The sequence below is a fragment of the Glycine soja genome, chromosome 15 (assembly GCF_004193775.1).
Source record: "Glycine soja cultivar W05 chromosome 15, ASM419377v2, whole genome shotgun sequence".
Lineage (NCBI taxonomy): Eukaryota > Viridiplantae > Streptophyta > Magnoliopsida > Fabales > Fabaceae > Glycine > Glycine soja.
The window spans coordinates 23,582,430-23,610,399 of record NC_041016.1 but is presented as its reverse complement, the minus strand read 5'-3'; the positions used below and the strand labels follow the sequence as shown (position 1 = coordinate 23,610,399).

At 35.0% G+C, this 27,970-nt stretch overlaps 1 protein-coding gene and 1 pseudogene across 1 annotated transcript; one reads left to right on the top strand and one right to left on the bottom strand.

The window, feature by feature from the left end:
* The first annotated feature begins 4,842 nt into the window (after positions 1-4,842).
* On the top strand, positions 4,843-10,287 carry LOC114387135 (annotated as a pseudogene).
* A 6,877-nt stretch (positions 10,288-17,164) lies between these two features.
* On the bottom strand, positions 17,165-18,355 carry LOC114385975. Its single transcript, XM_028346000.1, has 2 exons — positions 17,662-18,355; positions 17,165-17,535 (listed from the first exon to the last, which is right to left on the bottom strand). The coding sequence occupies exons 1-2, from the start codon at positions 18,353-18,355 to the stop codon at positions 17,165-17,167; spliced, it is 1,065 nt and encodes a 354-aa protein (XP_028201801.1).
* Positions 18,356-27,970: the final 9,615 nt, after the last annotated feature.

Below are 27,970 nucleotides of genomic sequence, written 5' to 3'. Positions count from 1 at the left end.
TACGTATTTTTTTAAGGTCTAAATCACACTTTTTTATTTCCTTAAAAAATCACACTTTTAATTTCTTATATAAACTTAATAGTTTTAGTTTAGTTTTGTTACTTCTTATTTTAAATTAGTCATTTGTGTCAATTGTGAGGGATTTTAATTGTCAAAAATTATTTTTCTAATCATCATTAAATCAATAACTTTATAAAAAGGGATTAAATTGAACTTAAAAGAGATAAGGATAGAATTGAAAGAAGAAAAAAACTGAGACATACTAAAAGTGTAAATTATTTTTCTAATCATCATTAAATCAATCATCTTTTTAATTTCAGCTTATAAATTTCATGCAAAATATGTGATTTAGAAAAATAATATGGTATCCCTCTACTTCGGAGTTAGTAACAAAAGATAGTCCTAATTTTATAGAATTTGTAAAGTAAAATAATCTAATTTGATCCCTGAAATATTTCAAATCATTATATTAGTTTCAAAAATAAAAAATATTTTCGTCTTTAAAAGTTTAATCAATTTAGTTATTTTATGGAACATGATTAAATTAATCAACTTTTTTGTCTATTAATTAGGATGAAAATAATATTTTTTTATTCATTTAACAACTAATATGATTCAATTCAATGTTTTTTTAATCATATTATAAGTATAAAATATGCATCAATTTTGTCAATTTTGTCAATGAGTAATATCTATCAACAAACTTGATTGATCCTTTAACAAAGTCTTTTCTCTCAATGAAATTTCTTTTTTTATTTACAAAGCCTCAAATACAAGATGTTACTAAAAGATTGAAACCTAATTTTACTCAAATCAACCACATTTTGTTATGTACCCCTTTCAAGTTTGATAAACTAAAACTATGTTTTACTTCAAACTCTGGCCTTTACTACCATTGTTCTTGTACATAAAAATGAATACTCAACTCATAAGACATAAAATTAGTTAAATTAATTCATTTTGATTAATATTGTCATAAATTTAATTAAGTTTTATTTCAAAAATATTCATAGAATCAATTGTGTTTAAGCAGATGTAATGACTCTACTCATAAAAAAATAAAAATTCAACCAATAAATAGGAGTTATATTGGTAGTAGTTCAATATAAATGAATACACTTTCATGGAAAATGAGTTATATCTCATTAATAGACTTCATAACAAATTGGAGGTATACAAAAAATTAAAAATTAATATATTTAAAAGTGATCATATGTTTCTTATAATAAAAAAATTACTCCATCATGTTCTTATTATAAAATCCAAATTAAAAGTATGTTTTTTGTCTTTTTATAAGATTCAATTTTAAAATGTTTTATGTATTAATTATTTTTTTAGAAAAATACATTTCATTAAAGTCAATTCTAAAATGACATTGAAAGAAACAAATCATTCATGTTTGTTACCAAGTAATTGTTCACAAGAATAGTTTTAGAAAAAAAAAATTAATTTAAGATAAACTTAATGCTTTCAATAAATTAACTAATTTTTTAATTCTAATTAATTAGTTAATTGAATCTTATAATAATGACTACAAGAAGTTTCATTTATTTTTTATGTTTAAATATATTTTTAGTTCTTTAAATTTAGATAATTATTATTTTAGTCCTTAAAAAATTACTTTATTAGTCCCTCAAATTTTCAAAAAGTTACTTTTAGTCTCTCTTTGTTCATTGCATTTGTGGTTTCACAATTGTGATGATTTTTAATATTCAAAATTTATTTATTTTAATTCAATTTTATAAAAGATGATCTCTGATGATTTTAAATCGTCAAAATATTTGACTCGTATGGTTTAATGAGATTGCTTACATATTCTAACAGTTTTAAAGAAGAAAGATAAAAATTTGGATGTAAAATTATGATAGATTTTTACAAATTATAATAATTTTAATTTGTCACGAATCATTTTAAAAGAAATTAATTTAAAAAACATTTCTCATGATAAAAAATTACTACAAATTATGACACTATCAATATAAAGAATGAGAGGAATTAAAAGTAATTTTTTGAAAATTTAAGGAATTAATAAAAACATATTTTATATTAAAAGAATAAAAAAATAATTACCTAAATTTAAAGCACTAAAAATATATTTAAATTTTTTTATATAAAAAAACATTTATTTCTTATTTTGCTATATATGAGTGATGTGAACTCTGTGTGCCGACATTAATGTGAGCTTTATCTAATTAAAACTTGACCCTGGTTAATACTTATACGTCCCGGTCACACAACATTCCACTTGATTTTTAAGAACCTAGAGTAAGACCATTTGTTTGCACAGTGCATCTAATACATGGTGGTAACTACAACTATATTTTGTAAATATTATTAGCTCCTTTTTAGAAATAAGATTTTATATAAATCAATTTACGTAATTTTAATCAATTAGAGCTATATATTTGCTTATGCATTAGTTAGTATTTTGACTATATTAATTAGCTCCTTGTTAGTACTCTAAAATTACTGGTTAGCCTTACCCAATAAGTTAAGTTTTTCACACAAAATTATAATTAACTAATGCATAAGCTAATTTCTCTAAAAAATTAACTTAAATAATATTGCATAAACTAGTTTAACTTGTTGGAAGAACTTTATTCTTTTTTTTTCTATTTATTGAGAAATTTTATCCAAACAGGACCTTAATCTATTCTAGGATACAGCATTTTTTTCCAGCTGATTACTATAACGCCTTGGTTGGCAAACGCAACTGTCCCATATTATTGGAAAGGTTATTGTACGAGAAAGTGCATTTTTATGACGACAATAATCATTAAATGTTTTAAAAGCTTTAAAAGTTGGGAATTAATGATTAAGTTAACAACCTTAGTCAATAAAATACATATTGGTTGCTATAACAAAAAAATTAGTCACAAAAAGACGGGAGGAGGTATATACATATAGTGACAAATTTATCCTTGTAAAAAAAATGAGAAAATAGGTTATGCGTTAATAACGTAAAAATATTTTTCTTAAAAGATATACTAGCATTTATATATAATTGATTAACGATATAAAAATATTTTTCATATCATTAGTGTATAATCATTCAACTGAACAGACATTTTGATATAGACTATATCCTTTACCAAAAGATAATTTAATCTTAGTTAAATAAAATTATTTATCACAATATTAACACAGCTGACTTATTCTCAAACTACAAATTATATTTCTTAGTTTAATTTCAAGTACAAAAGATTAGATCATGTCACGATGACAATTTCATTTATATATATAATTGATTATGTGTAACAATCAATAATGTCATAACATTATCAATCATATATTAATAAATTATATACAATGTGTTTATTTATTTTTAAACATATCACTTCTAAATAAAAATTAATCACATTTTATACGTAATTAATCTCATATTTAGGTGGATACTGGGTTACAAACTCAGTGGTAGGTTTGTCCATGTCCAAGGCTTAAAGAGAGAAATTGGCTCCATTCCTCAAATTGCTTTATGAAATAAATGCAAAGTTTAGCATTATCCCATTAGCCTCCTTTTCAGCTTTTCTCACAAGTCAATATTTGAAGAAGCGGGGAAGAAGGCTGCTTCATTTTTCCATTTCTGATTGATTGCAATGGTTGCTTTTCCTTGGCCCTCTTTGGAACTATACACCCTGGTGAGGCCCTCTACATGTATGTGTTTTTTCAACCTTTGAAGTTTGTTCAACCAAACTTGCATGCCCTCCATAACACGGCATGTATGTGATGTTTATGGCTGCAATGTGACGGTGGCTTTGCTGGCTCGGTACAGAGCCTCGTGCAATTACTTGGTATGCTTGAATATATTTTTAGTTGTGATAAGTGAGTGTTTTTTATTTTTTATCTTTATAAGTTTATTTTCTTAATTTTAGTTATTAAAAATTGATATTTTTTTTTTAATTTTTAGTCTTTAGAAGTTTGTGTTTTTTTTCATTTTTAATCTCTTTTTAAGATTTTAATCTTTTTTCTAATAAAAAATTTTAATTTATAGGAACCAAAACTAAAAAATACAAACTTATTCAAACTAAAAATGAGAAAAATATCTTGGAATCAAAATTGAAAAAAATTAAATTTATAGGATTTAAATTAGAAAAATAAGCTTAACACATTCCAACCAATTCTAAAAAACATAAATTTATATCGCATTTGAAGTAGTAACTAATCCCAACATTGAAATATTAAAAAGTAACCAAAATTTAAAAACATTAATTTAGATGGACCATAAATATATTTAAATCATTATTATATGTATATATGCAGCGTACTGCTTCTTCAATGTCTTTGATGCTAATGAATCGACATGATGTAACATGTTAAGTAATCTTGTTTCTAAAAACATTTGATCAGGATTTGATTTCCGATCCCATGCTTAATAGAAAAACATCTCTTAAAAAACATTAATTTTTTAAATAGATCTTATGCTTCCAGAAATTAGTCATTAACTTTAGAATAATGACTTCACCCAAAAAAAAAAGTGTCTTGATACTATTGGAGTATATATGAAAAATGCATGTGGGTTAGTACGTTGATGATGGTGATGCCACACCAAATGACGCATATGAACTTTTGGCATTGTCGTGACGGCGGATAAAAATATCGCTAGCTTCGCTGAACCGGAATTCAAAAATGTCAATATTTATCCATGCAAGTTGCTAGACTATGTTAATTAAGTTTGGATTGAAATATATATATATATATATATAATGCATCCAAAAATAAGGTAAAATTCGTTTGAACCTTTTCGTTTTCGTTTTTGTTTTTTTTTTTTCTTTAGATTTTGGTAAAATTCGAGTAAAGTCGGGTGAATCATTATCTATTCTGAACAAAGAAGGCTCGGAAGTGCCATGTGGCATCATTTCAAGGCCTCACTTCACTTTGTTAAAAATGAAAAATGAAAAAAGAATATTAATTGTACTTCCATCTCCACTCTTCTCTTCTTTGCACTTCATCATCTTCTTCTTTCTTCAATTTTTCTTGCTTTCACTTCGGATCTAACGCACTGCCTCCGACCTCTGCTCCACCAATTTTCTCACTTCTTCTTGCTTTCCGTTGACCCAGGTAAAAATGGTGGTTTGTTATTGTGCTTTTTCCTATTTAATTGCCCTAAGAATCATTCATTTAACTTTCCTAATAATGCGAAAGAACATGTAATTTGTTTAATAATGTGACACCTTTTGAAGTGTGAATGGATTTGTGAGTAATAAAATCCTATTTCAGTTTTGTTTCTGCTTCATTGTCTTTGATTTTCTGTTATTTTTCTTTTTCTTTTTTTTTGGTTTAACCTCTTACAAAGGTGAGTTTGTTTGATTTGTTGTGATTTGCTTGAACACTCAATGATTTCAAACCATTAGTTGCTATGTTAGTTGATTTATGCAAAGGAGTTAGCTTTGATTTTTAGTTGACTTTTCAAACGTGTTCTATTCTATTAATTTCCCTTTTTTTTTCTCTTTGTTGGTGGAAATCTAGCATCTTACCATGTGTTTGGAATATTTTTTGTGTTTCAGCCATGCCTCACAAAGAGAATGCCATTAGTGAAATCCATTCGAAAAGAGGGACTTGAAAAATAGTTGTTCGTATAACCGACCTTTGGTTTGATAGAAAAGCAAGGGGCAAATGTGCGGTTGAAATGGTGTTTATGGACCAAACTATATGTATTTCCACTATCATAAACTTCACGCGTTAGAAAAGGTTTACCACCTCAATTTATAAAAAAATCTTTGCATTGTCTTTGTTGTGTTGTCTTTTGTAGGGATCTAAGATTGGGGCTACTCTAAGTGAGGATTATTTTGCAGAATTTAGACACTTGCTGCAACGTGGTAAAACATATGTTCTTGAAAACTTTTTAGTTGTAAGAAGCATTGGAGAGTGGAGAGTGATTATATGTTGTATTTTGTCAAACCAACATGTGTTAATGAAGAAGAACGCCTTGAAATCCTTGTGAATGTCTATGATTTCACATATTTTGAAGACATCATTGTGGGTGAGGCAAAACTGGACACTTTAGTTGGTATGTTCTTTTAACAATTTTGCTACACATTCTCTAGATAGTTATTGTTTATGTCATTTTTTAATGCTTCTGTAATCATTTGAGTTTTATAAAATTTGTAGATATTATCAGTGTGGTGGTGGATATCATAGAACAACATACGCAATCACCTCCTTATAGAGTAATTGTTGTTCTTAGAGACGAAAAGTATGTTCATTAGTAGCATTTATTCATTTTTGAGAAGCAATTATTTTTAGTTACACTATAAGTGCTCCTAAAAATGGAATATGTAATGCAGGGATGTGGATATGACAATCACTGTTTGGGAAAGTTATGTTGCAGAACTTGGAGCATCTCTGAGTAAAAACAAAATTGAGAAGCAGCCATTAATTGTGATGTTAACACTTGCCAAAATCAAACTACCTACTGGTCAGTATTTAGTACTTATCAATTCTATAATGTTTTTATTTTAAATTTAGAATTCATACTAAACTCTTGGTATATAATTGCATATAAATATCCACTTAGTGTTCATAACACTAAGATAGCATCCAAGATGTATATTAATGCTGACATGTTAGAAATTCATGATTTCCTAAAACGGTATAAACTATTTTAACACTTCAAAAATCCTTATAAATTGATTTTGACAAAAAAAAAGAGTTCTTCAGATTTGTTTACCATACAGATTGGATCTTTCCAAGCCTTATTATACTGGTGAAGTAACTTAGGGAGATGCCTATTCTCAATCTCAGTTTTCTCAGGGATCTCAAGGTTCCTCACTTGGTAGATTTTTACGTAATGCAAAAGTGGTGAGGCTAGGTGAGATAAAACCACTGACACAGGTCAAGTTCCATTTCATTCTTTTGTTATTAACCAATATCTAATTTGTGCACATGTGTGCTAATATATTACAATTGTTTTTTGTCAAACCAGGATTTATAATGTTTGACTGTTGGGACTGTTGATGAAGTCTTGGTGAAGGATCCATGGAGCTACTATAGCTGTTTGTATTATACCTGTTCTGTTGAGGCTAAAGTGTTCCCAGCTACATGTGGGTCGTGTAAAAGGACCCTAAATGAAACTTTGCCTAGGTTATCATTGTAGTCCATAAAGCTTTGTGTTGTGTTGTTTATTATTTAGTTTCACCAATAAAATATCTGTCCATTTTATCATTTAATTGAAATATTGAAATATAAGGTATAAGTTGGTCATTGTGATGAAGCATGAAGGTGAAACCAAAAGATTTCATTTTTGGGATAGTGTTTGCATAAAAATGTTCAACAGAAGTGTTGTAGAGACTAGGAAACAATTGCAAGGTGTAAGTGTGAAGCTATGGTTTAAATAATGTTTAAATACTGTAAATTAATATAGTGTAAATGCTAGAATGATATATTTTCGTTATTGAATATTAACGTGTTCAAATTTTTCCAACCAGGAAGGTGTGAAGAATATGAATTCTTTTCCAACATGTGTCAATGAATTGATTGGAAAACAACTTGCTCTAAGGTTCAAGTATCGCCTTCAATATCGTTAGTGCTCTGTTGTGGATGTTAGTGAGAATAAAGACATCATCACTGCAATCAAAGCAAAACTTTCACCACCGCATAATGTATGTATTATTCTAACTAACATCAAATACTCTCCTGTTGGTTTTCTTTTTAATGTTATTTTGTGATTTTGTGATATTTAGTGATTATTATGCCCATGAATGTTTTTCCTTTTGTATTTTAGCTTGAACAAATCATAGACAAGGGCAAGTCTATTTTTACTGATACTCAATCTCAAGAAACCTTCTTGACAGTAAGTTATTTATGTATTAGGCAACTTATTTGTTGATTGTAGGTACGACTCACCATGTGAAGCATGCTGGAAGATTTTTAGTTTTTTTGCAACATGGACGTAAACCAGCAATTGAGCATTTATACTTTCATTCGGAAGATGAACATCCTGTCTATTTTAAAGGGCAAACAATATATTGATGCAATGATGTCTAAGAAAACTGTCAAAGAATCTATGTTCACAACATGGATGGAAGCAAACAAGATTTACCCACATGATAGAAAACTAACATACCCTCAATATGTGTCTAGCTTTGTGTATGTGGCTCGCAATAGATGTTGGAAGCCAAGAAAACAAGGATATACAATTGGGCATCTAATATGGATACCACCATCTACTGGTGAGCTATTCTTCGTGAGAATGATTCTTTTTGTTGCAAAAGGACCAACCAGTTATGATGAAATCAGAAAAATTGATGGTGTTCGATATCCAACATTCAGAGCTGCATGTTTTGCATTGGATTTCTTGGAAATGATGAAGAATTCATTGGTGCAATTAGAGAGGCAAAAGATTGGGGCACTGCCCATTTCCTTTGAAAACTCTTTGTATACATGCCTTTGATGAACAACATGAGTAGGCTAGAGTATGTTTGAGAAAAGACTTGGCAGTGGATGGCAAATGATATTCGTTACCATCACAAAATATAATATCCAAACCAAGGTATATATTTCAGAAAAATATTTAGCTACATGAAACTCAACCTTTAAAAATTAAACTTAAAACTTTTATCGATTCTATGTAAAAGGTTACCAAGGGGATAACATTGTATATATTTGTTTCCTACTTCAATTTTCAATATAGGACAACTCATAGATGAAGAGGTGCAACATAGATGTTTGTGTCGAATTGAGGACCTTTTACAAGGAAATGGTAAAAGTCTCAGTAGTTTTTCTGCCATGCCTTATCCAATAGATTATGCCCCAGAGCATGTTGGTAATAAGCTTATTCATGAAGAATTGGACTATAATAAAGAAACACTACAACATGATTTCAATTCTTATTATTCTTCACTCACGTAATTATCTAACTTATCATGAATCAAGTGGTTCTTATAATATTATTTTTCCATGTAACAAATAGCTACACTAAATTACAGATGAGAAAAATGATATATTTCATAAAATAATGAATGTTGTTGAAGCACAATATGGTGGAGTTTTCTTCCTTTATGGATATGGAGGTACTGGAAAGACTTTCATGTGGAAAACATTGGCATCGACAATCCGATCAATAGGTGACATTATGTTGACTGTTGCTTCAAGTGGTATTGCCTCTCTTTTGCTACCTGGAAGAAGAACTGCACATTCAAAATTTGTCATTCCTGTACTTGCAATTGCAAGTTCAACATGCAACATACACTAAGGTAGTGACTTAGCTGAATTATTGAAAGTCACTAAATTAATTATCTGGGATGAAGCTCCAATGTGTAACAAGTTTTGTTTTGAAGCACTTGACAAAAGCTTAAAGGACATTATATGAGATACAAATTCAAATCATTTACCATTCGGTGGTAAATTAGTTGTCTTTGGTGGTGACTTCTGTCAGATTCTTCCAGTTGTACCTAAGGGCAATAGATCTAATATAGACCATGCAGCTATAAATTCTTCTTATCTTTGGAATCACTGTCAGGTTTTGAGGTTGACAAAAAACATGCGCTTACAAAATAGTTCTGAAAATACTTGAAGCTCAGACTTAAGGGCATTTTCGAAATGGATGCTAGATATAGGAGATGGTATACTTGTGAGCCTAATGATGGATATGTTGAAATAACTATTCCAGATGAATTTCTCATAAATGATTACAATAATCCTTTAGAGGAAATTGTGAACAGAACATATCCTAATTTGCTACAGTTCTACAACAATCCTGAGTACTTACAATCAAGATCCATACTTGCCTCTACAATTGAAGTTGTTGATAAAGTCAATGAGTATGTCATGTCTTGATACTTGGAGATGAGAAAGAATATTACAGTGCTGATAGTATCAACAAATCAGATGCACTTCAAAATCTAACATCTGAAACAGTCACTCCAGAATTTCTAAACTCACTTAACACATCAAAAGACGGGTTGTGCAATGGTACTAGGCTTATTATCTCAAGACTTGGTGCTCATATCATTGAAGAAAGATCATTTCCACGAAGAACATTGGCCATAAAACATATATTCCAAGGATGAATATGTCTCCTTCAGAATCACCATGGCATTTTAAATTGATTAGAAGGCAATTTCCTTTCATGGTTTCATTTGCTATGAGCATAAACAAATCTCAAGGACAATCTTTGTTAGATGTTGTATTATATTTACCAAGGCTTGTTTTTAGTCATGGTTAGATTTATGTGGCACTATCTAGAGTGCAGAGTAAACAAGGATTACGCATTTTAATTCTTGATCAACAAGGCAAGCCTTGCAATACCACTATTAACATGGGATACAAAGACGTTTTTCAAAACCTTTAGGGAAGGTTAGCAAACTATTATTATAAATATTATAATAACAAATTTAGGTACAAAATATTTTATAAAGTTTGATTGAACTAACTTATTCAATTTTTTTCCTGATTCAACAGGTCCACACACAATGGACTTGGTTATGTGGTGCACCTTCATTCTATTATGCATGTTTTGTTTGTTACAAACATTTTTTGAGGTAAAACTTCACATTATAAGCTTGAAATTAACTATAATTAGTACAAATGTTTCTCAATAATATCATCTACTCATTTGTTGTGTAATTGTTATATTATCTTGAATATAATGAATAATTAATAGAAAAAGTGAATTCAACATGCATAGATTTGTCGAGAATGCCAAAAATTTTCTTAATAACTAAGTGTTCATTGTCCCTATTTTCTGATTAGGCGGTCTTCAATTTAGGAGACATATGCTACCATGGAATTATGAAACCAACATGGGATTGCAGCTTTTTGGATATCCATTAGAAACAATGATAATTTTTTGATATGCATATATGGTATCCATATGTATGATGTCTTTACTATATATATATATATATATATATGACATACCATATTTGATTTGTAGTATAATATATGTGTTGTAGGGTTATTGTATTTATCAAACAGACACTATGAAATAGATTATGCAATACTAATGGATATCAAAATTTCAGTTTAATGTCTAACATAGTGTATAGCTAAATCTTTTCATAAAATTATATGATACATAGACATCAATCTTTTCATACAACAACTACTGAAAATAAAATCGATAGTAAAACATAGACGCTATTCCATCCGTACGGACAGGTATATAACTAGTTTAAGAAGATAATTTTCTCTCATTTTATCTGAGGCCTTACACAAGAATTGTCACTTGGATTAACAGGCGTTTGTAAATATAGTTTGAACTTTGAATCAACATTTCAAGATAGTTATCATGCAAGCAACATGAACAATTAGAAATGTATAGTAAATTAAATACTTTAGGTGGTGTTAAGGATTTGTAGACATTATCATCTTAGCGGAAAAGGCTTTGCATGGCTTTATGCGCTAGCTATGATTGGCCAACCAGAAAGATGCCATCGATTACGTTAACAAATGTTAAATGTCTTAGTGGCAATTTGACACCTAGGTTGCACTTTTGGAGGAGTTGTCCATTGATGAGATAAGGACAAGAACATCGGTTTAGTGATAATTTTGAAACGATAATAATCGGGTATTTGTTTTCAGAAATTGAAGTTTGATGTATAACTCATAAAATTAATTAAATATAATATAGAAACCACAAAGAGGGATTTAGAATTTAATTGCTTTGGAGAAATAAAAATCAAAATTAAAACACACGATAGTCTGGTTTTGGTGGAATTGGTTCTAAGGAATTTAAAGATGACAATCCTTTACCTCGGCTTCTACTCGTCAAAATTAAAATTGTTTTAAACATATATTAGATGCAGTGACATAGCAGGGGCCTTGCCCCCTCCCCTCCTCAGGCCTCAAGATTCTTTCTATATATGAGAAGAAAATAAAATAAAATAAAAAAAGGATTTCGTCATTGTTTACTTAATTTTCTTCGAGCAATAAATATTAAATATTTAAATAATTGAGCCAAAAAAATTTTCCCCGGCCGCCCCCATACATCTTTGTATCCGTCCTTGATTACATGAAAGAATCTACTACAAATCTCTTAGCCGAAGATGGTGGTGTTGATTGGTTGTGGCGGTGGAAATGTAGGAAGGGATTGATCTTGGAATTGATCTTGGATTAGTGGGCTGAACCATAACTAAAATTCACTAATCATAATTAGTGAAATTTTGGCTCCAAAGTTTAGCTCCACAAATTCAATTTCAAATTCAAGTGAAATTTGAATTTCCCTCCATTTTTTTGTGACACTTAGGCTATAAATAGAGGTCATGTGTGTGCATTTTTTTCAACTTTGATCATTTGAATATTAAACTTCAGATTTCAAAGCTCATTTAGATCACAAAATTTTGTGCTCTTCTCTCCCTCTCCCTTCATTCATCTCCTTCTTCCTCCAAGCTCATATCCATGGCCTCCTATGGTGGTGAGCTTCTTCTAGACTCATCTTCTCCTTGAAGTGGCGTCTCCTCTCTCTCTTCCTTTCTCTATTCCGCTGCCATTCATTTTCCAAGAAGCAAAGGAATCCATTGATGAAGAAGATCCTAGGCCTACAAGCTCCAATGGAGCTTACATCAATTCTCTATTTGGATGCAAAAAATTTCTTTTTCCTGCCCCCAACTTCTTCTTACCGCACTTATCCCCATATTAGCATCATCCAATAATCCCACAGGCACCGTTGTTTCAGAATTATTTGCCATTTGCTGCAAATTGCCATTGCTTTACTTTTTTTTTAAGCATAGAAGCATGGTTATGCCATTTACATGATTTACTAAAACCACCCCCTCTCAAATTTGAACCAAACAATTTCCATCAAGATAATGCTCTCCTAAAACCTGGAGCAAGGTGTGATAAAATTACTTACTTTGGCTAGGGTTCAGGACAATATTCAATCATGCTTGGCTTACTGGGTGCAAAGGTTTACTTTAATTACTCATACAAGGTGGCTATTTGGCTCTGTAACAAAAAAATAAATTCAACATGGCCTTCATCATTTCCACATCATGCATCCATTCAGCATTCAGAGATTCATGCAAAAATTAGTAGTTGATACTAGTCATTCTCTCACAATTAAGATTCATACAACTCACCGGTTTGCAGCAATTAGTTTCTCCTACACTACTTTCCTGCCATGCAAGATAACATTTTCACTGACGCACCTAATTTCCACATGCTATCTCTCAACATAATGCAAGCTTATTCGAGGTCTAAAAGTTTCATGGCGCAGTTCACTCATATCATGCAATCAATTCAAAAGACAAACAAAATTTACTAATGTGTTCAACCGTAAAAGAGCTAAACCAAAAATCACAGTTAAAATAAAAAAACCTGCAAAATAAATAAAAACTGTCTGAAAAATGGAAGAATTAAATGAAATCCTGTCGATCATGGATCCTGTGTCGGTATAGGCCATGGGTCCCAAGTCCCCTGAGCTGCGGTGACATCTACTACATAATCAGTGTCCATGTCTTCCTGCACTGCACCCGTGTCCTTTGCAGCCTCCTCCATGTCCTTCGCGGCCTGGGCCTGGGCCTCATGAGCTTCACCTCCCCTCCAAGAAAGGAAGGCTGGACTCCGGCCTAAGCCACCTGCACCAGATAATCCTATAAAGACATGACTGACTATTGCTGGGATAGGTTATGCATGCTCTGTATCACCAGGAAGAGGCCATGGTGAATACTCTACAGCATCGGCACGATTTGGTTACTACTGGTGGTGGATGACACTGAGGGACCTGCTAGAGCTAATGTTGGAGATGAAGGGACTGGTGCATCTGATGGAGGCCGGGCCTTGGCCTTGCGGGACCCTGGGAATGTAATTGAGGGGTCATCAGGGTTCCAGCAATTATTCTGGATGTAGGCCAGATTAGTGGTCGGGCTTAGGGACTCAAAAGTCAAAGAATCTGATACAACCCCTATAGCTAAGCATAGTGCAATGATAAGAGTTGGAAAGCCCAACCTAGAGGAGTTGGATTTGGCTATCTGAGAGATTTGGCCTGAAATCATGGAGCCCAAATCCATATCCATCTTCATTACCAATCCATAAACCAACCTTGCTCTGTCCGTATTAAGATCAGAGGTGTGAGAGGTGGGAGCAAGGTTGGAGTAGGAAAAGGACACTCCAAGTCTGGGCTAGTGTAGTCAAGTTTGTCCTTCCTAAAATGCTTCTAAGGAGCCCCTTCAGCATTCAAAACAAACCCTCGCCCTCGTAAGCATAATTTGGCTGCAATAGCCTGATGATCTGGGTAGGTATGGCAGTAACGGGAATAAGCTGGGTACCGCTCTCCAGGTTCTAGCACCACCAGAGTCTCTAGGAATGTGTTCAGTGTGGTGGCGTCAAAGTTAATCGTCTTCCCCCTTACTTTGCATTGCCTAGGGGAGTGGTCTTTAGGGTCATAGAGGTTGGAGTAAAACTCATTGACCAGTGCAAGATCTATATGATTCTCCATTTTCCACGTAAGGTTCTTGTGCCACTGGTAGCACTTTAATTCCTGAAAGAATTCATCATAGTGGGAGTAGGCCAACTCAACATTCCGCTCCTGGAGGGATTTTCTGAGATGGACATTAGTCTCATATCACTCCCAAGCAATTTCTGAAAAAAAAATCTTGATGCATAGGGCTCTTGGGGTCTAGATGATGATGCACACTTCTTTTTAGATGCCATCTGCACCAAAACACAGAAAAAATGAAGTTAGCCAAGATTCTTATTGAAAAATAACTTAAAAATTAAGTAGTAACATAAGTTTGGCGCTAAGTGAGATGAGCTCGCTTAGTGTGCCTGACAAAATGACAGTAACAATGGCTTAGCGCGATAACATAATAACAGTAACAATGGCTAAGCGCATCTGGTGCACTTAGCCAGCAGACACATGTGACTAAGCGAGTATGACTCGCTAACCCTTATTTCAAACAGAGAGAAAATTGCGCTTAGCGTGAATAGTAACTAGAAAAACATAGGCTTAGCACCACTGGGCGCTCAGCCAGGCTACAAAGGAATTAGAGTGTGGGCTTAGCGAGAGAAACTCGCTAAGCCCAATTGATTACAGAGGAGAATTTGCGCTTAGCGCATGAACAAACATTCAGAAATTTAGAATTACTCTAGGCTGAGCGAATGGGACTCGCTAAGCCCAAATTTATTGCAGAGAGGGAATTAGGCTTAGTGCGAGTGTTGTGCTAAGCCACTGCTGGGGATGCAAAACAGCACAACTACTCAGTTTCATTTAAGCATACTCGCTAAGCGCAGGAGACTGGTTTAGCTAGTTCATTTAATTCCAGAAAATTCAACCAACAACATAGACTCGCTAAGCCTTAAGACACTAGCTTAGCGAGTTCATCCTCAATATGCAGAAAATAACAAAAACTTCATGGCCACGTTTAGCGTGCAAGGTGCGCTTAGCGAGTTCATCTGAAAGCCTAAAAATTCAACGAAAAGCATGAACTCGCTAAGCGAAACAGCCTTGCTTAGCGAGTTCATCGAAAACCCAGAAAGTGGGGCTTGTGAGCCTCAACTCCTTAAGCCACCCTACAGGCTTAGAAGCTCGAGGCTAAGCCTAAACCACTTAACAACAAAATGCTAAACACAATAACCCTAACTAATTAGCACAAAAGCAACAACTAAACAGAATCGAAGCACATAAAGCTTAAAAGAAACATACCATAACACAAAATATGGCTTTTACCCTAGAGTTTTGCATAAATAAAAGCAGAAATTTAAAGTAAAAATAGAAGACTTGCATGGAATGAGAGTTATGACAATATGAACGAAATGTTGATGATGAGAGGCAGAGGAGAAAGAAAAATGTGCATGATATAATATGAGTAACAAAAGTAACTGCCCCAAGGCAGTTATGTTTTCTTTTGTAGTTACAAGTTGCTCACTCAGCGTGAATGTCCCGCTTAGCGAAAACTCTGTGACGTTTGAATTTTTACATTTAAAAACACTCGCTTAGCGAGACACTCTCACTTAGCCCAATTATCATAAATTACAACAGAAGAGGTTTTTGGGCTTAGCGCAAGACTATGCGCTCAACGAGATCTGCAACTGTGATTAGCCTGTAACTTTCGCTAAGCGAGTCACTGTGCGCTTAGTGAGTTAAGTGAGAATGAGTGCAATAGAGTGAGGCGCTTAGCGAGATGAACTTACTTAGCACAATTGCCATTACATAGAGGTTATTGGGCTTAGCGAGAGTGTCTCACTTAGCCCAATTTGCATTAAAATACACATAGAGGCGTTTTTGGGCTCAATGCATCTGCACGCTGAGCAAGGCATATGGTGCGCATAGTGAGCATGTGCCTCGCTTAGCCCAATTAAATATATCCCCAACCCGAGAGGGTTTTGGGCTTAGCACGTGAGGCTCGCTAAGCGAGTGAGTCTCTGTCATGGATGAATATTTGGCACGCTTAGCAAGAATGTAGCTTGCTTAACGCATAGACTTCTTGTGCTTAGTGCATAGGGCGCGCTTAGCAAGATGATTATGCTGATCTTATCCTACCCAAGTCAAATTTTAAGCATGCTTTAAACCAACATCAATCCTCAAGTTCAATCTCTAACTACTCTTGTATCCTAAATTCATCAAACTATGAAAAGAGCTACATTAACAAAATTAAACACATAAAATAAGGGTTAAAGAAAAAGGTAAGAAAGCTAGGTTGCCTCCCAGTAAGCGCTTCTTTAATGTCACTAGCTTGATGGATGACATCCTCTAGGGGTCTTGCAAATGCAGGATGGTGGTTAACCTCTCAATGTTTCCACCATGATACAGTTTAAGTCTTTGACCATTCACCACCCAGCTTCTCTTTGGATTATCTGAATAAGGATCCATCAATTCCACAGCTCCATAGGGCTTCACCTTCTTGATAGTGAAAGGTCCAGATCATTTGGACTTCAATTTACCCGGAAATAACTTGAGTCTTGAATTGAAAAGCAAGACTTGCTGGCTTGGTTGGAAATTCTTCTTCAACAACTTCTGGTCATGGTAGGCCTTCACCTTCTGATTGTACAACTTGGATGATTCATATGCATTAAGCCCCATCTCTTCTAGCTCCAAGGGTTGTAGCTTCCTCTTCCCACCAAACAGAACTTCATCAAAATTCAGAAATTTTAGAGTCCAATACGCCTTGTGTTCCATTTCTACTGGTAAATGACAGGCTTTCCTATAGACCATTTGGAATGGGGATAGTCCTATGGGAGTTTTGAAAGCGGTTCGATAAGCCCACAAAGCATCATCTAACTTGGTAGCCTAGTCCTTCCTTGTAGACACCACAGTCTTCTCCAATATCTTTTTCAATTCCCTGTTAGAGACCTCAGCCTGAACATTTGTTTGAGGGTGATAAGGTGAGGCCACCTTATGCGTTACATTGTAGTGCCCCAACACTTTTTGAAGTTGGACATTGCAGAAATGTGAGCCACCGTCACTGATCAAGACTCTTGGTACCCCAAAGCACGAAAATATGTTCTTCTTTAGAAACTTGACAATAGTCTTTGCATAATTCTTTGGAGTAGCAACAGGCTTTACCCATTTAGAAACATAATCAATGGCCACCAATATGTACTTATTCCCATAAGATAAGGGAAAAGGACCAACAAAGTCAATACCCCAACAATCGAAGACTTCCACCTCAATGATATTCTATAGAGGCATTTCATTCCTCTTTGATATACTCCCCATCCTCTGACATTGGTCACACTGTGTCACAAGCTCATGAGAATCTTTGAAAATTGAAGGTCAAAAGAAACCAGATTGCAAGATTTTTGTTGCTGCTTTATGCCCACTGTAGTGAGCCCCACAAGGAGAGTTATGGCAGTGCCACAATATACTTCTGGACTCCTCCATGGTCACACATCTTCTCAGCAAATTGTCTGCTCTAATTTTAAACAAATGTGGGTCATCCCAAATATAGAAGCGAGCATCATGCAAAAACTTCTTTCTCTGATGCCAATTAAAATCCTTGGGGATGATTCCTGCAGCCTTATAATTAGCAAGGTCAGCAAACCATGGTCTCTCATTCACAACCAGCAGTGATTCATCTAGGAATTCATCACGGATTTCCAGTTCTTTGTGCGTGACTTCTTCATTGACCAGTCTTGATAGGTGATCAGCCACAAAATTCTTTGATCCCTTTCTATCCTTGATGACCAAGTCAAACTCTTGAAGCAAGAGAATCCATCTAATTAGCCTTGGTTTGGAATTGGCCTTTGTGAGAAGATACTTGATGGCTGCGTGATCTGTGAACACAATCACTCTTGATCCAACCAAGTACGATCGAAACTTCTTCAGTGCATAGACAATAGCAAGCATTTCTTTTTCAGTAGTAGCATAATTCAGCTGAGCATCATTCAGGACCTTGCTTGCATAGTAAATGGAATGAAACACCTTTCCTTTCCTCTGCCCCAACACTGCACCAATTGTATAATCACTTGCATCGCACATCAGCTCAAACTCCTAGCTCCAATCGGGTGTTGTAATCATAGGGGCGGACACTAGTCTATCCTTTAGAGTGTCAAATGTTGTCAAGCGCTCTTCATCAAATCGAAACACAACATCTTTGTTGAGTAGAATACCCAATGGCTTGGCAATTTTTGAGAAGTCCTTAATGAAATGCCGATAGAATCCAACATGTCCTAAGAAACTTCTAAATCCTTTTAGATTGATCGGTGGAGGCAACTTCTCGATAACATCAATCTTAGATTTGTCCACTTCGATGCCCTTGACAGAAATCTTGTGTCCTAGAACTATTTCATCCTGGACCATAAAATGGTACTTCTCCCAATTTAGCACTAGGTTTGTTTCTTTGCAATGTTGCAATACCAACTCCAAATTTGTCAAATAGCAATCAAAGGTTGATCCAAATACTGAAAAATCATCCATGAACACTTCAATACATTTATCCACCATATCAGCAAATATTTGCATCATACACCTCTGAAATGTAGTTGGTGCGTTGCACAGCCCAAATGGCATCCTTTTATATGCAAATACTCCAAATGGGCCATCCAAGAGCAATCTGGTTGTACCCTGAATAGCCATCCAAGAAGCAATAAAATGATTATATAGCCAATCGCTCAAGCATCTGATCCATAAATGGAAGAGGGAAATGATCCTTTCTAGTTGCATCATTCAGCTTTCGATAATCAATACAGATTCGCCAGCCTGTGACTGTTCTTGTCGGGATAAAATCATTCTTCTCATTTCTCACCACAGTCATTCCACCTTTCTTAGGAACCACTTGCACCGGACTTACCCAAGCATTTTCAGAAATAGGATTAATTAGTCTTGCCTCCAACAACTTGAGAACATCCTTGCGTACCTCTTCTTTCATCGAAGGATTAAGCCTTTGTTGTGGCTGTCTTACTGGCTTGTACTCAACTTCCATCATGATCTTGTGCATACAATATGAAGGACTGATTCCCTTGATGTGTGATATATGCCATCCAATAGCAGCCCCATGTTTCTTCATAACTTTAACCAATCGGAACTCTTCATCATGAGATAGGGAATTGTGATGCAAGCTCCATTGGAGCTTGTAGGCCTAGGATCTTCTTCATCAATAGATTCCTTTGCTTCTTGGAAGATGAATGGCAGCGGAATGAAGAAAGGAAGAGAGAGAGGAGGCGCCACTTCAAGGAGAAGATGAGTCTAGAAGAAGCTCACCACCATAGGAGGCCATGGATAAGAGCTTGAAGGAAGAAGGAGATGAATGAAGGGAGAGGAAGAGAAGAGCACAAAATTTTATGCTCTAAATGAGCTTTGAAATCTGAAGTTTAATATTCAAATGATCAAAGTTGAAAAAAAATGCACACACAAGGCATCTATTTATAGCCTAAGTGTCACACAAAATTGGAGGGAAATTTGAATATCTATTCAAATTTCACTTGAATTTGAAATTGAATTTGTGGAGCAAGACTTTGGAGCCAAAATTTCACTAATTATGATTAGTGAATTTTAGCTATGGTTCAGCCCACTAAATTCAAGATCAAGTCCAAGATTCTCCACTAAGTATGCTTAGGTAGCATGAGGCATGTAAAGCATGAAGCATATGCACAAAGTGTGACTATATGATGTGGCAATGGGGTTCTGCAAGAACATGCTCACCTCCCCCTCTAAAATTTAATTGGATTGGGCTTCTCCCAATTCAATTAAATTTATTTTCCAACACACACATCAAATATTCACTTAATGCATGTGAAATTACAAAAATACCCCTAATACAAAAACTAGTCTAGGTGCCTTAAAATACAAGGGCTGAAAAATCCTACATTTCTAGGGTAGCTTACCTACATTATGGAGCCCTAAATACACGGCCCAAAAATAATGAAACCTTAATCTAATATGTACTAAGATAAGTGGGCTCATACTTAGCCCATGAGCCCGAAATCTACCCTAAGGCTCATGAGAACCCTTGGGCCTTCTCTTGCATCTTTGGCCCAATCTTCTTGGAGTCTTCTATCCAATGCCCTTGGGGGGTAGGATTGCATCATTCCCTCCCCCTTGAAAAGGATTTGACCTCAAATCCAGAGGTTCTTGAAACTCATTAATTCTTTCCTCAACACTTGTAAAAAGAATAAAAACATATGTATTAGTGATGTTGGGTATGTTAGAGTACGGTAAGGACTGAAAACCCCTTTCCTGACCATCTTCCCATAAGAGAATATAGTTTCTCACCAACTCAATGAGTGGTACTACAAGTATAGAAAAATATGGGACATACATTTTGTGAAAGTTTGTTAAGATATTGAAGCCCCAAATTTCCCTTATACTTGGTGGAGTAGGCCACTCAGGAATGACCTTTATTCTTTTAGGGTCCATGGGAAGCCCTTGATCACTATTTAAAAAGTTAAGGAAAGTAATGGAATAAAACATACCTTTTTCTTTATTTTCATGTTGATTATTCCTACAAAAAATTACGACAAACCTAAGGTGTCCTACACGAGCACCTAGGTTTGCATTGAAACAAAAAATAAGAACAAACCTACCTAATGAGTCCCTATGTACACAAATCATGAAGATGTTGGGTGCATGAGTGGTTTTACAAAAGAGTGTTGCACCACCACTCAACACATTCACCATACCACCTGTCATAGGGATTTGGTGCCTAATAATACCTATTCTAGGCACCAACAAAGTACAAGGATTTAAGCTCTTGCGAACCAAACCCTCATCCAACAACTCTTTTACTTGAGGAATAACCTCAAGCTCAAGAGGTATGGCGGTGCTAAGGGATGTTTCCCTTGATAGGAGAAGGTAGAAAGATTGTTTAAGAAGGAGTTCTATTTTAATATCACCTTTTGTTGCAAAATGATTTTCCTTCTTAACAATCTTCTTGGAGGAATCCTTTTCCTCCTTTTCCTTCCCCTTGGCCTTTGAAGACAAGGCCTTGCTATCCTTCTTTTTCTTTTGTTTTTCTAGTTTTTCTTCCTCATCCCTCTTATCTTTCATAGTTAGTTGATCTTTGGCCACCTGTGAAGGTGTTTGAGGATGCAACACAAATTTAGTGCCAAGATGGGTGAGGGTAATTTCATTAGTTAGGCCATTGTAAATGATCTTCCTATCAAATAGCCATGGCCTTCCTAAAAGAATATGTCCTGCCTCCATGGAAACTATATCACAATTAACTTCATCCTTATATGTCCCAATGGAGAAAGGTACCTTCACTTGTTGGTTAACTATCATTTCCCCTTGCTCATTGAGCCATTGAAGTTTATAAGGTTTTGGGTGGGGAATGATAGTGAGGTTTAACTTGGAAACTAATCTTGTGCTACAACAATTGCAACAAGATCCACTATCCACAATGAGAGAACAAGTTTTATCTAAAATTTTGCATCTTGTATGAAAGATGTTCTCTCTTTGGGATTGAGATAGATCACAAGATTGACCTCCAAGGAGCCTTCTAACCATTAGGAGGTCACCTTCTTCATGGGGGTAGACTTCCTCACTAGACTCTTCACCCCTTACTTCATCTTCACTTCCACTAGAGGAAGGGCAAGAAGTAGTCTCCTCTTGACTACTATAAATGTCTTGACCCCTCATGATCATGGTTTTCTTTTGGGGCATTGAGAGGCAATGTGACCTCTCCTAAGACATTTGAAGCATTTAATATTGCTAGTCTTTTCTTGGGAACTTGTCTTTGGGGTGTACTTCTCTATGGTCTTACCCTTATCTTCCTTAGGTTTTGAAGGTGCAGCCCCCAAAATTCCATGGGCTTGGTCCTTCCTTGGATAAGAGTGAGAGCCATAAGATTTTGAAGAAGGCTTTCTTTTAAGTTGTTGCTCCACTCTTATACAAAGTTGGACTAGCTCATCTAGGTCCCTATATGGAAGGAGTTTAACCTTGTCCCTCACTTCCATATTAAGTCCACTTAGGAACCTAGCTATGCTTGTTCTTTCCTCTTCCCTAAGTCCAGCTCTTAAAAGGAGTAGTTCCATTTGTTGTCTATATTATTCAACACTCATACTCTCTTGTCTAAGCCTTTGGAGCTTGTCCATAAGCTCCCTTTCATAATAGGAGGGAATGTGCCTCTTACTAAGGGCACTCTTAAGATCATTCCAATACTCTACTGGAGGATCCCCATGAATCCTTCGTTCCCTAACAAGGGAAGTCCACCAATAGAGGGCATACCCTTGAAAGCTAAGGATAGCCAATGGAACTTTTCTCTCTTCGCTAATATGATGGCAAGCAAAGAGTTGTTCAACCTTCATTTCCCAATCTAAGTAAGCCTCAACATTATCTTTTCCATGGAAATATGGGAGGCTAATGTTAACCTCTTGAGGCATTCTATCCTTTTCTCTTCTTTGGGAGTGATGTTTAGTATGTGATCTATGACGCCCTCTATAATAGTCGCTAAGTTCTTCACTTAAACTCTTGCAAGAGTCATGACTACTATAGGAGACATGTTTTTCTCTTTTCATTTCTTTTATTATTTTTCTTCTTTCTTCCTCTCTTATTTTCTTTCTTTCATCTTGACTTATTTCTTCCACTCTTTTTTTTCCTTTTTCTTTTCTCTCTTGTTTTTCTTTCCATAACTTAAGGGATCTCAACTCATCTAATATCTTATACAAGGGGTCCTTAGGAGTAGAACCCTCACCATTAACACTAGATGAAGAATGAAGACTCATGTTGGTTCCTATGTTATGGTTCTTTCTTGTTGGGGGTTTGAAAAAAAGGTGAAAGCAACTATGGTTGAAACTAGCCAAAATAAACACTAAAAGAGGTGTGAAAGATAAGGTAAAAACTAATTGGTAAAAGGCAAGCTATCTAGGCAGTTTGACAATGGAGGGTAAAGTAAATAAGCTATGAAAGTAAGCAAGAAATTAAGGTGCAAAAAATGCAAACTAGGCGGATCCTAAGAGTGTTTGGATGACCTCATTTAAGGTTCCCAACAAAACACTCACTATCCTAAGGGAAAATTGCCTAAAATTATTATACACAAATGGAAGTAGGGTGACCTATTGGAGGCTCCCAACTTACTTCCAATGAAAGGCCTTTTTGTTAAGAAATTTGAAAGCAAAAAAAATTGCCAATTACAAAATTACAAAAAAAAAGTCCTCAATTGTGGTGGCTATTCTCCCTTTAGTGTTTCACTCAATTTGGAGTGCTTCTTAGTCCAATAGCTCTTAAGGTGGTTGGCCCCTTGCTTCTTTACTCAAATTCTTCAAGATATGGCATCAATACTCCTTTCCAATTCCCTATATGGCAACTCACAAGCAAGGAAACAAAGAGACAAGCAATAACCAAAGACAAAAAAAAATGAAATGAAAGATAAACCAATAGAGTTTTAACAAGACAAATTTCCAAGGATTATTCAACAATTAAAGCAATGAAAAGCACAAAAAAAGCAAGCTATGACTCAAAGAGAAATCTAGAATGGCTCTAGAGTATAGTAGAAAAACTAAAAAAAAAGACTCAAGAAACCTCTAGTTTTGGCACTTGTTTTCACAATAATTTTCAATTGAAATTTCAGAACTAGGATTGGTATAAAATAGGCACCAATTATAGAACAAATTTTGAGCCAAAACAACAAGCACACTTTCCTTTCACTTTTTTTTTCCTGGACACTGATTTTTCTGCCAACTTGTGTGATTTTTCTTATTTTTTCCTTTAATCCAAATCGCTTGGTTCTTTTTTTATAATTTTGGTCCAGATGTCTAGAAAATTAATTAAAACTTTCAGCTCAAAAAACGTAGTGACCAATTCCCAGTAATTTATACAAGTTTGTATGTTCAAGCTGCCAACACCAACGATTTCAACCTAGAAATCAAGAGTAGTGTTTATGTTGCTTAAGGCTTGGATAGTTACAATTTGTGTTTGCTTATGCTCAATTATCTTGAATAACACAATTCAAGAGAGCTTAAGACTTATTTTGATTCACAAATCCAGCCACAACTCAGCACCACAACTCAACTTCATCATAGGCATCATGTAGGAAACTTAGAAAACAAAAAAAGTTCAAGAACAAGACTACTTCTAGGAATTGATTTAGAACATGTTATGAACTAAATAACATGCATGAATTAGACTCAAAATTCAAAAGATAGGCTAAGAATGACAAGAATACATGAACAAATGTATCTAGAATTCAATCAACAAAATAAAAATTCAACACAAACTTAGAACATAATGTGACAATTACTATGACTAAACATGACTCTAAGACAACATGGATTAAGTGATTTACACTTAGATTTTTGTGTTTTTTTTCTTTTTCTAATCAATATTTTGGAAGAAAATTTAGATCTAAAGGTTCAGCACAAGAATATTATGAATGAAAAATTATAGAACCTAAAATCAACACAAAAAACATGATTCAAGAGTAGATTTACAAAATTTGAACCATAGAAATGCAAGAACAAGTGTAGATCTAAGATTTAATCGGTTTATTTTTTTGAATCTACTCTAAACAGAACCAAACCACAAGACAATGGAGGATATACAAGGTGAATAAGATGAAGAACAAGGAATTAAAGAGAATTCACCGAACAAAAAGATAGAGGAAGCAAAAGAACATCACCTAGATGAAGATGCTCTTGATACTACATGATGTAAGCTCCATTAGAGCTTGTAGGCCTAGGATCTTCTTCATCAATAGATTCCTTTGCTTCTTGGAAGATGAATGGCAGCGGAATGAAGAAAGGAAGAGAGAGAGGAGACGCCACTTCAAGGAGAAGATGAGTCTAGAAGAAGCTCACCACCATAGGAGGCCATGGATAAGACCTTGGAGGAAGAAGAAGATGAATGAAGGGAGAGGAAGAGAAGAGCACGAAATTTTGTGCTCTAAATGAGCTTTGAAATCTGAAGTTTAATATTCAAATGATCAAAGTTGAAAAAAATGCACACACAAGGCCTCTATTTATAGCCTAAGTGTCACACAAAATTGGAGGGAAATTCAAATTTCACTTGAATTTGAAATTGAATTTGTGGAACCAAACTTTGGAGCCAAAATTTCACTAATTATGATTAGTGAATTTTAGCTATGGTTCAGCCCACTAAATTCAAGATCAAGTCCAAGATTCTCCACTAAGTATGCTTAGGTAGCATGAGACATGTAAAGCATGAAGCATATGCACAAAGTGTGACTATATGATGTGGCAATGGGGTGTAGCAAGAAAATGCTCACCTCCCCCTCTAAAATTTAATTGGATTGGTCTTCTCCCAATTCAATTAAATTTATTTTCCAACACACACATCAAATATTCACATGTGAAATTACAAAACTACCCCTAATACAAAAACTAGTCTAGGTGCCCTAAAATACAAGGGCTGAAAAATCCTACATTTTTAGGGTACCTTACCCACATTATGGAGCCCTAAATACAAGGCCCAAAAATAATGAAACCTTAATCTAATATGTACTAAGATAAGTGGGCTCATACTTAGCCCATGAGCCCGAAATCTACCCTAAGGCTTATGAGAACCCTAGGGCCTTCTCTTGCATCTTTGGCCCAATCTTCTTGGAGTCTTCTATCCAATGCCCTTGGGGGTAGGATTCCATCAAATTGCTGATCACTACCAGTGTTGCTTTATTATCTTCCAAAAACACATACTTTAAGTGCTCTATGAGGGCCTTTAAATCTACTTTGGTTTTCTCTGTTGGGAGGTATTTTTTCAGCTCTTCAAAGGGACCTCCCTCAGATGGATTTATTTTCAAACTATCCAAATCCTCCAGACAATCTCTCAGATGTTTCTTTGCTCTTTTGTGAGACAATCAACAACATTTATCAGTGCTTTCTCCAGTAGAGAGTTAGAAGTCATGTTTTGTACCACCATAGCAACTTTTTGCTCAACTGCTTCCATTTTGAAACATGCCTTGTGATCATTTGGATGCTTGATTGCATCAAATAAATTAAAGGTGACTTTCTGATCGTCAACACTCATTTCCAAGTTAGCATTGCCCATATCAACTACACATTTTGTTGTCGACATGAAAGGACGACCTAAAATCAGCGGAATATCTGCATCCTTCTCAATGTCCATTATAACAAAATCTACAGGAAATGTGAATTGGCAAACTTTGACTAGCACATCTTCAACCATGCCATAAGGTCTTGTGATAGAGCGGTCTGCAAGTTGAAGTGTCATTCTTGTGGGTGCAATTTCTAAATTTCCAATTCTTTTGCACATCGAAAGTGGCACCAAATTGATGCTAGCTCCCAATTCAATCAGTGTTTTTCCACTGACACAACCCCTATTGAACATGGAATGGTTTCACTTCCTGGATCCTTGAATTTTGGTGGTAGAATTCTTTGAATGACAACACTGCAGTTTCCTTCTGCCACTATACTCTCATTATTGATGTATTTTCCCTTTTTGGTTAGGAGATCCTTCAAGAATTTGGTATAAAGTGGCATTTGCTGCAAGGCCTCTCCAAAGGGAATACTCATCTCTAGCTTCTTAAAAATATCAAGGAAGCATGCAAAATATCGCTCCTTGTCCTTCTTAGATGGTATATGGAACCTACTTAACTAGAGTGGGGACTACCTCTCTTTTTCTCTCTCTGGCCAACTCACCTTTAGTCCTCCTCTCTCCAGTCTTTTTCCTCTCCACTCCTTCGGTCTCTCTCTTTTTATTTTTCTCCTCATATTCTACCTCATTTTTCTCACTTATTTCTTTTTCTCTCATCTGCTCTCTTTCTTCCTCTTGTTTTCCCTCCTCTTCTAGCTCTCCCTCACTGCTGTTACTCTTCTTTCCCACTAGCATTCTCTCCTAACTTCTAGTGATCACAACTATACACTCCTTATTTGGGTTTTTCTCTGTGTCTGCTCCAAAATTTCCAGAGGAATTTTCTGCCAACTGTTTAGCCAACTGTTCCACTTGAATCTCCAGATTTTTTATCGCCGACTCTGTGCTCTTATGATTGGACATAGAAACCTGCATAAATTGAGTCAGTGTGTCTTCTAATTTGGTGGTTCAGTCATACAGATTAGGCCCTGGGTTGGGAGGTCAATTAGATGGACCTCCTTGGTCTTTATTGAACTGATTTCCAGGGTTTGACCGCCAACCTTGACCTTGGTTATGAGAAAAATTCCCCCTTGCTGATATCCTGCATAACCACCTAGATGAAATCCTTGCCTATTCTGATTTTCCATATAATTAATCTCCTTGGATGAATCATCTTGAGTCGTACATGTGCCAGACTCATGAGCTCCTCCACATATGCTGCAACCTCCAACTTGCATGATTGTTGAATGAGTGGGCTTACCTACATGCAACTATGTTGGCAATTTACTTAAAGTCTCAGTGTGTGATTCAAGCTATTTAGCCAACAGCTTATTCTGTGCCAATAAGGCATCATGTGATGTGAGCTCCAACAAACTTCTCTTTGTAGGAATGTGAGTCCTATCACGCAATATGGCATAGTTACTAGCTGCCATGTTTTCAATTAATTCCATGGCTTCCTCCGGAGTCTTCAATTTAATCTTTCCTCCAACTGAAGCATCCAACAATTGTTTAGATTGGGGTTGCACACCATCAATGAAAATGTTGAGCTGAGTAGGTTCAATAAACCCATGAGTTAGAGTCTTTCGAAGTAGACCATGAAAGCACTCCAAGGCT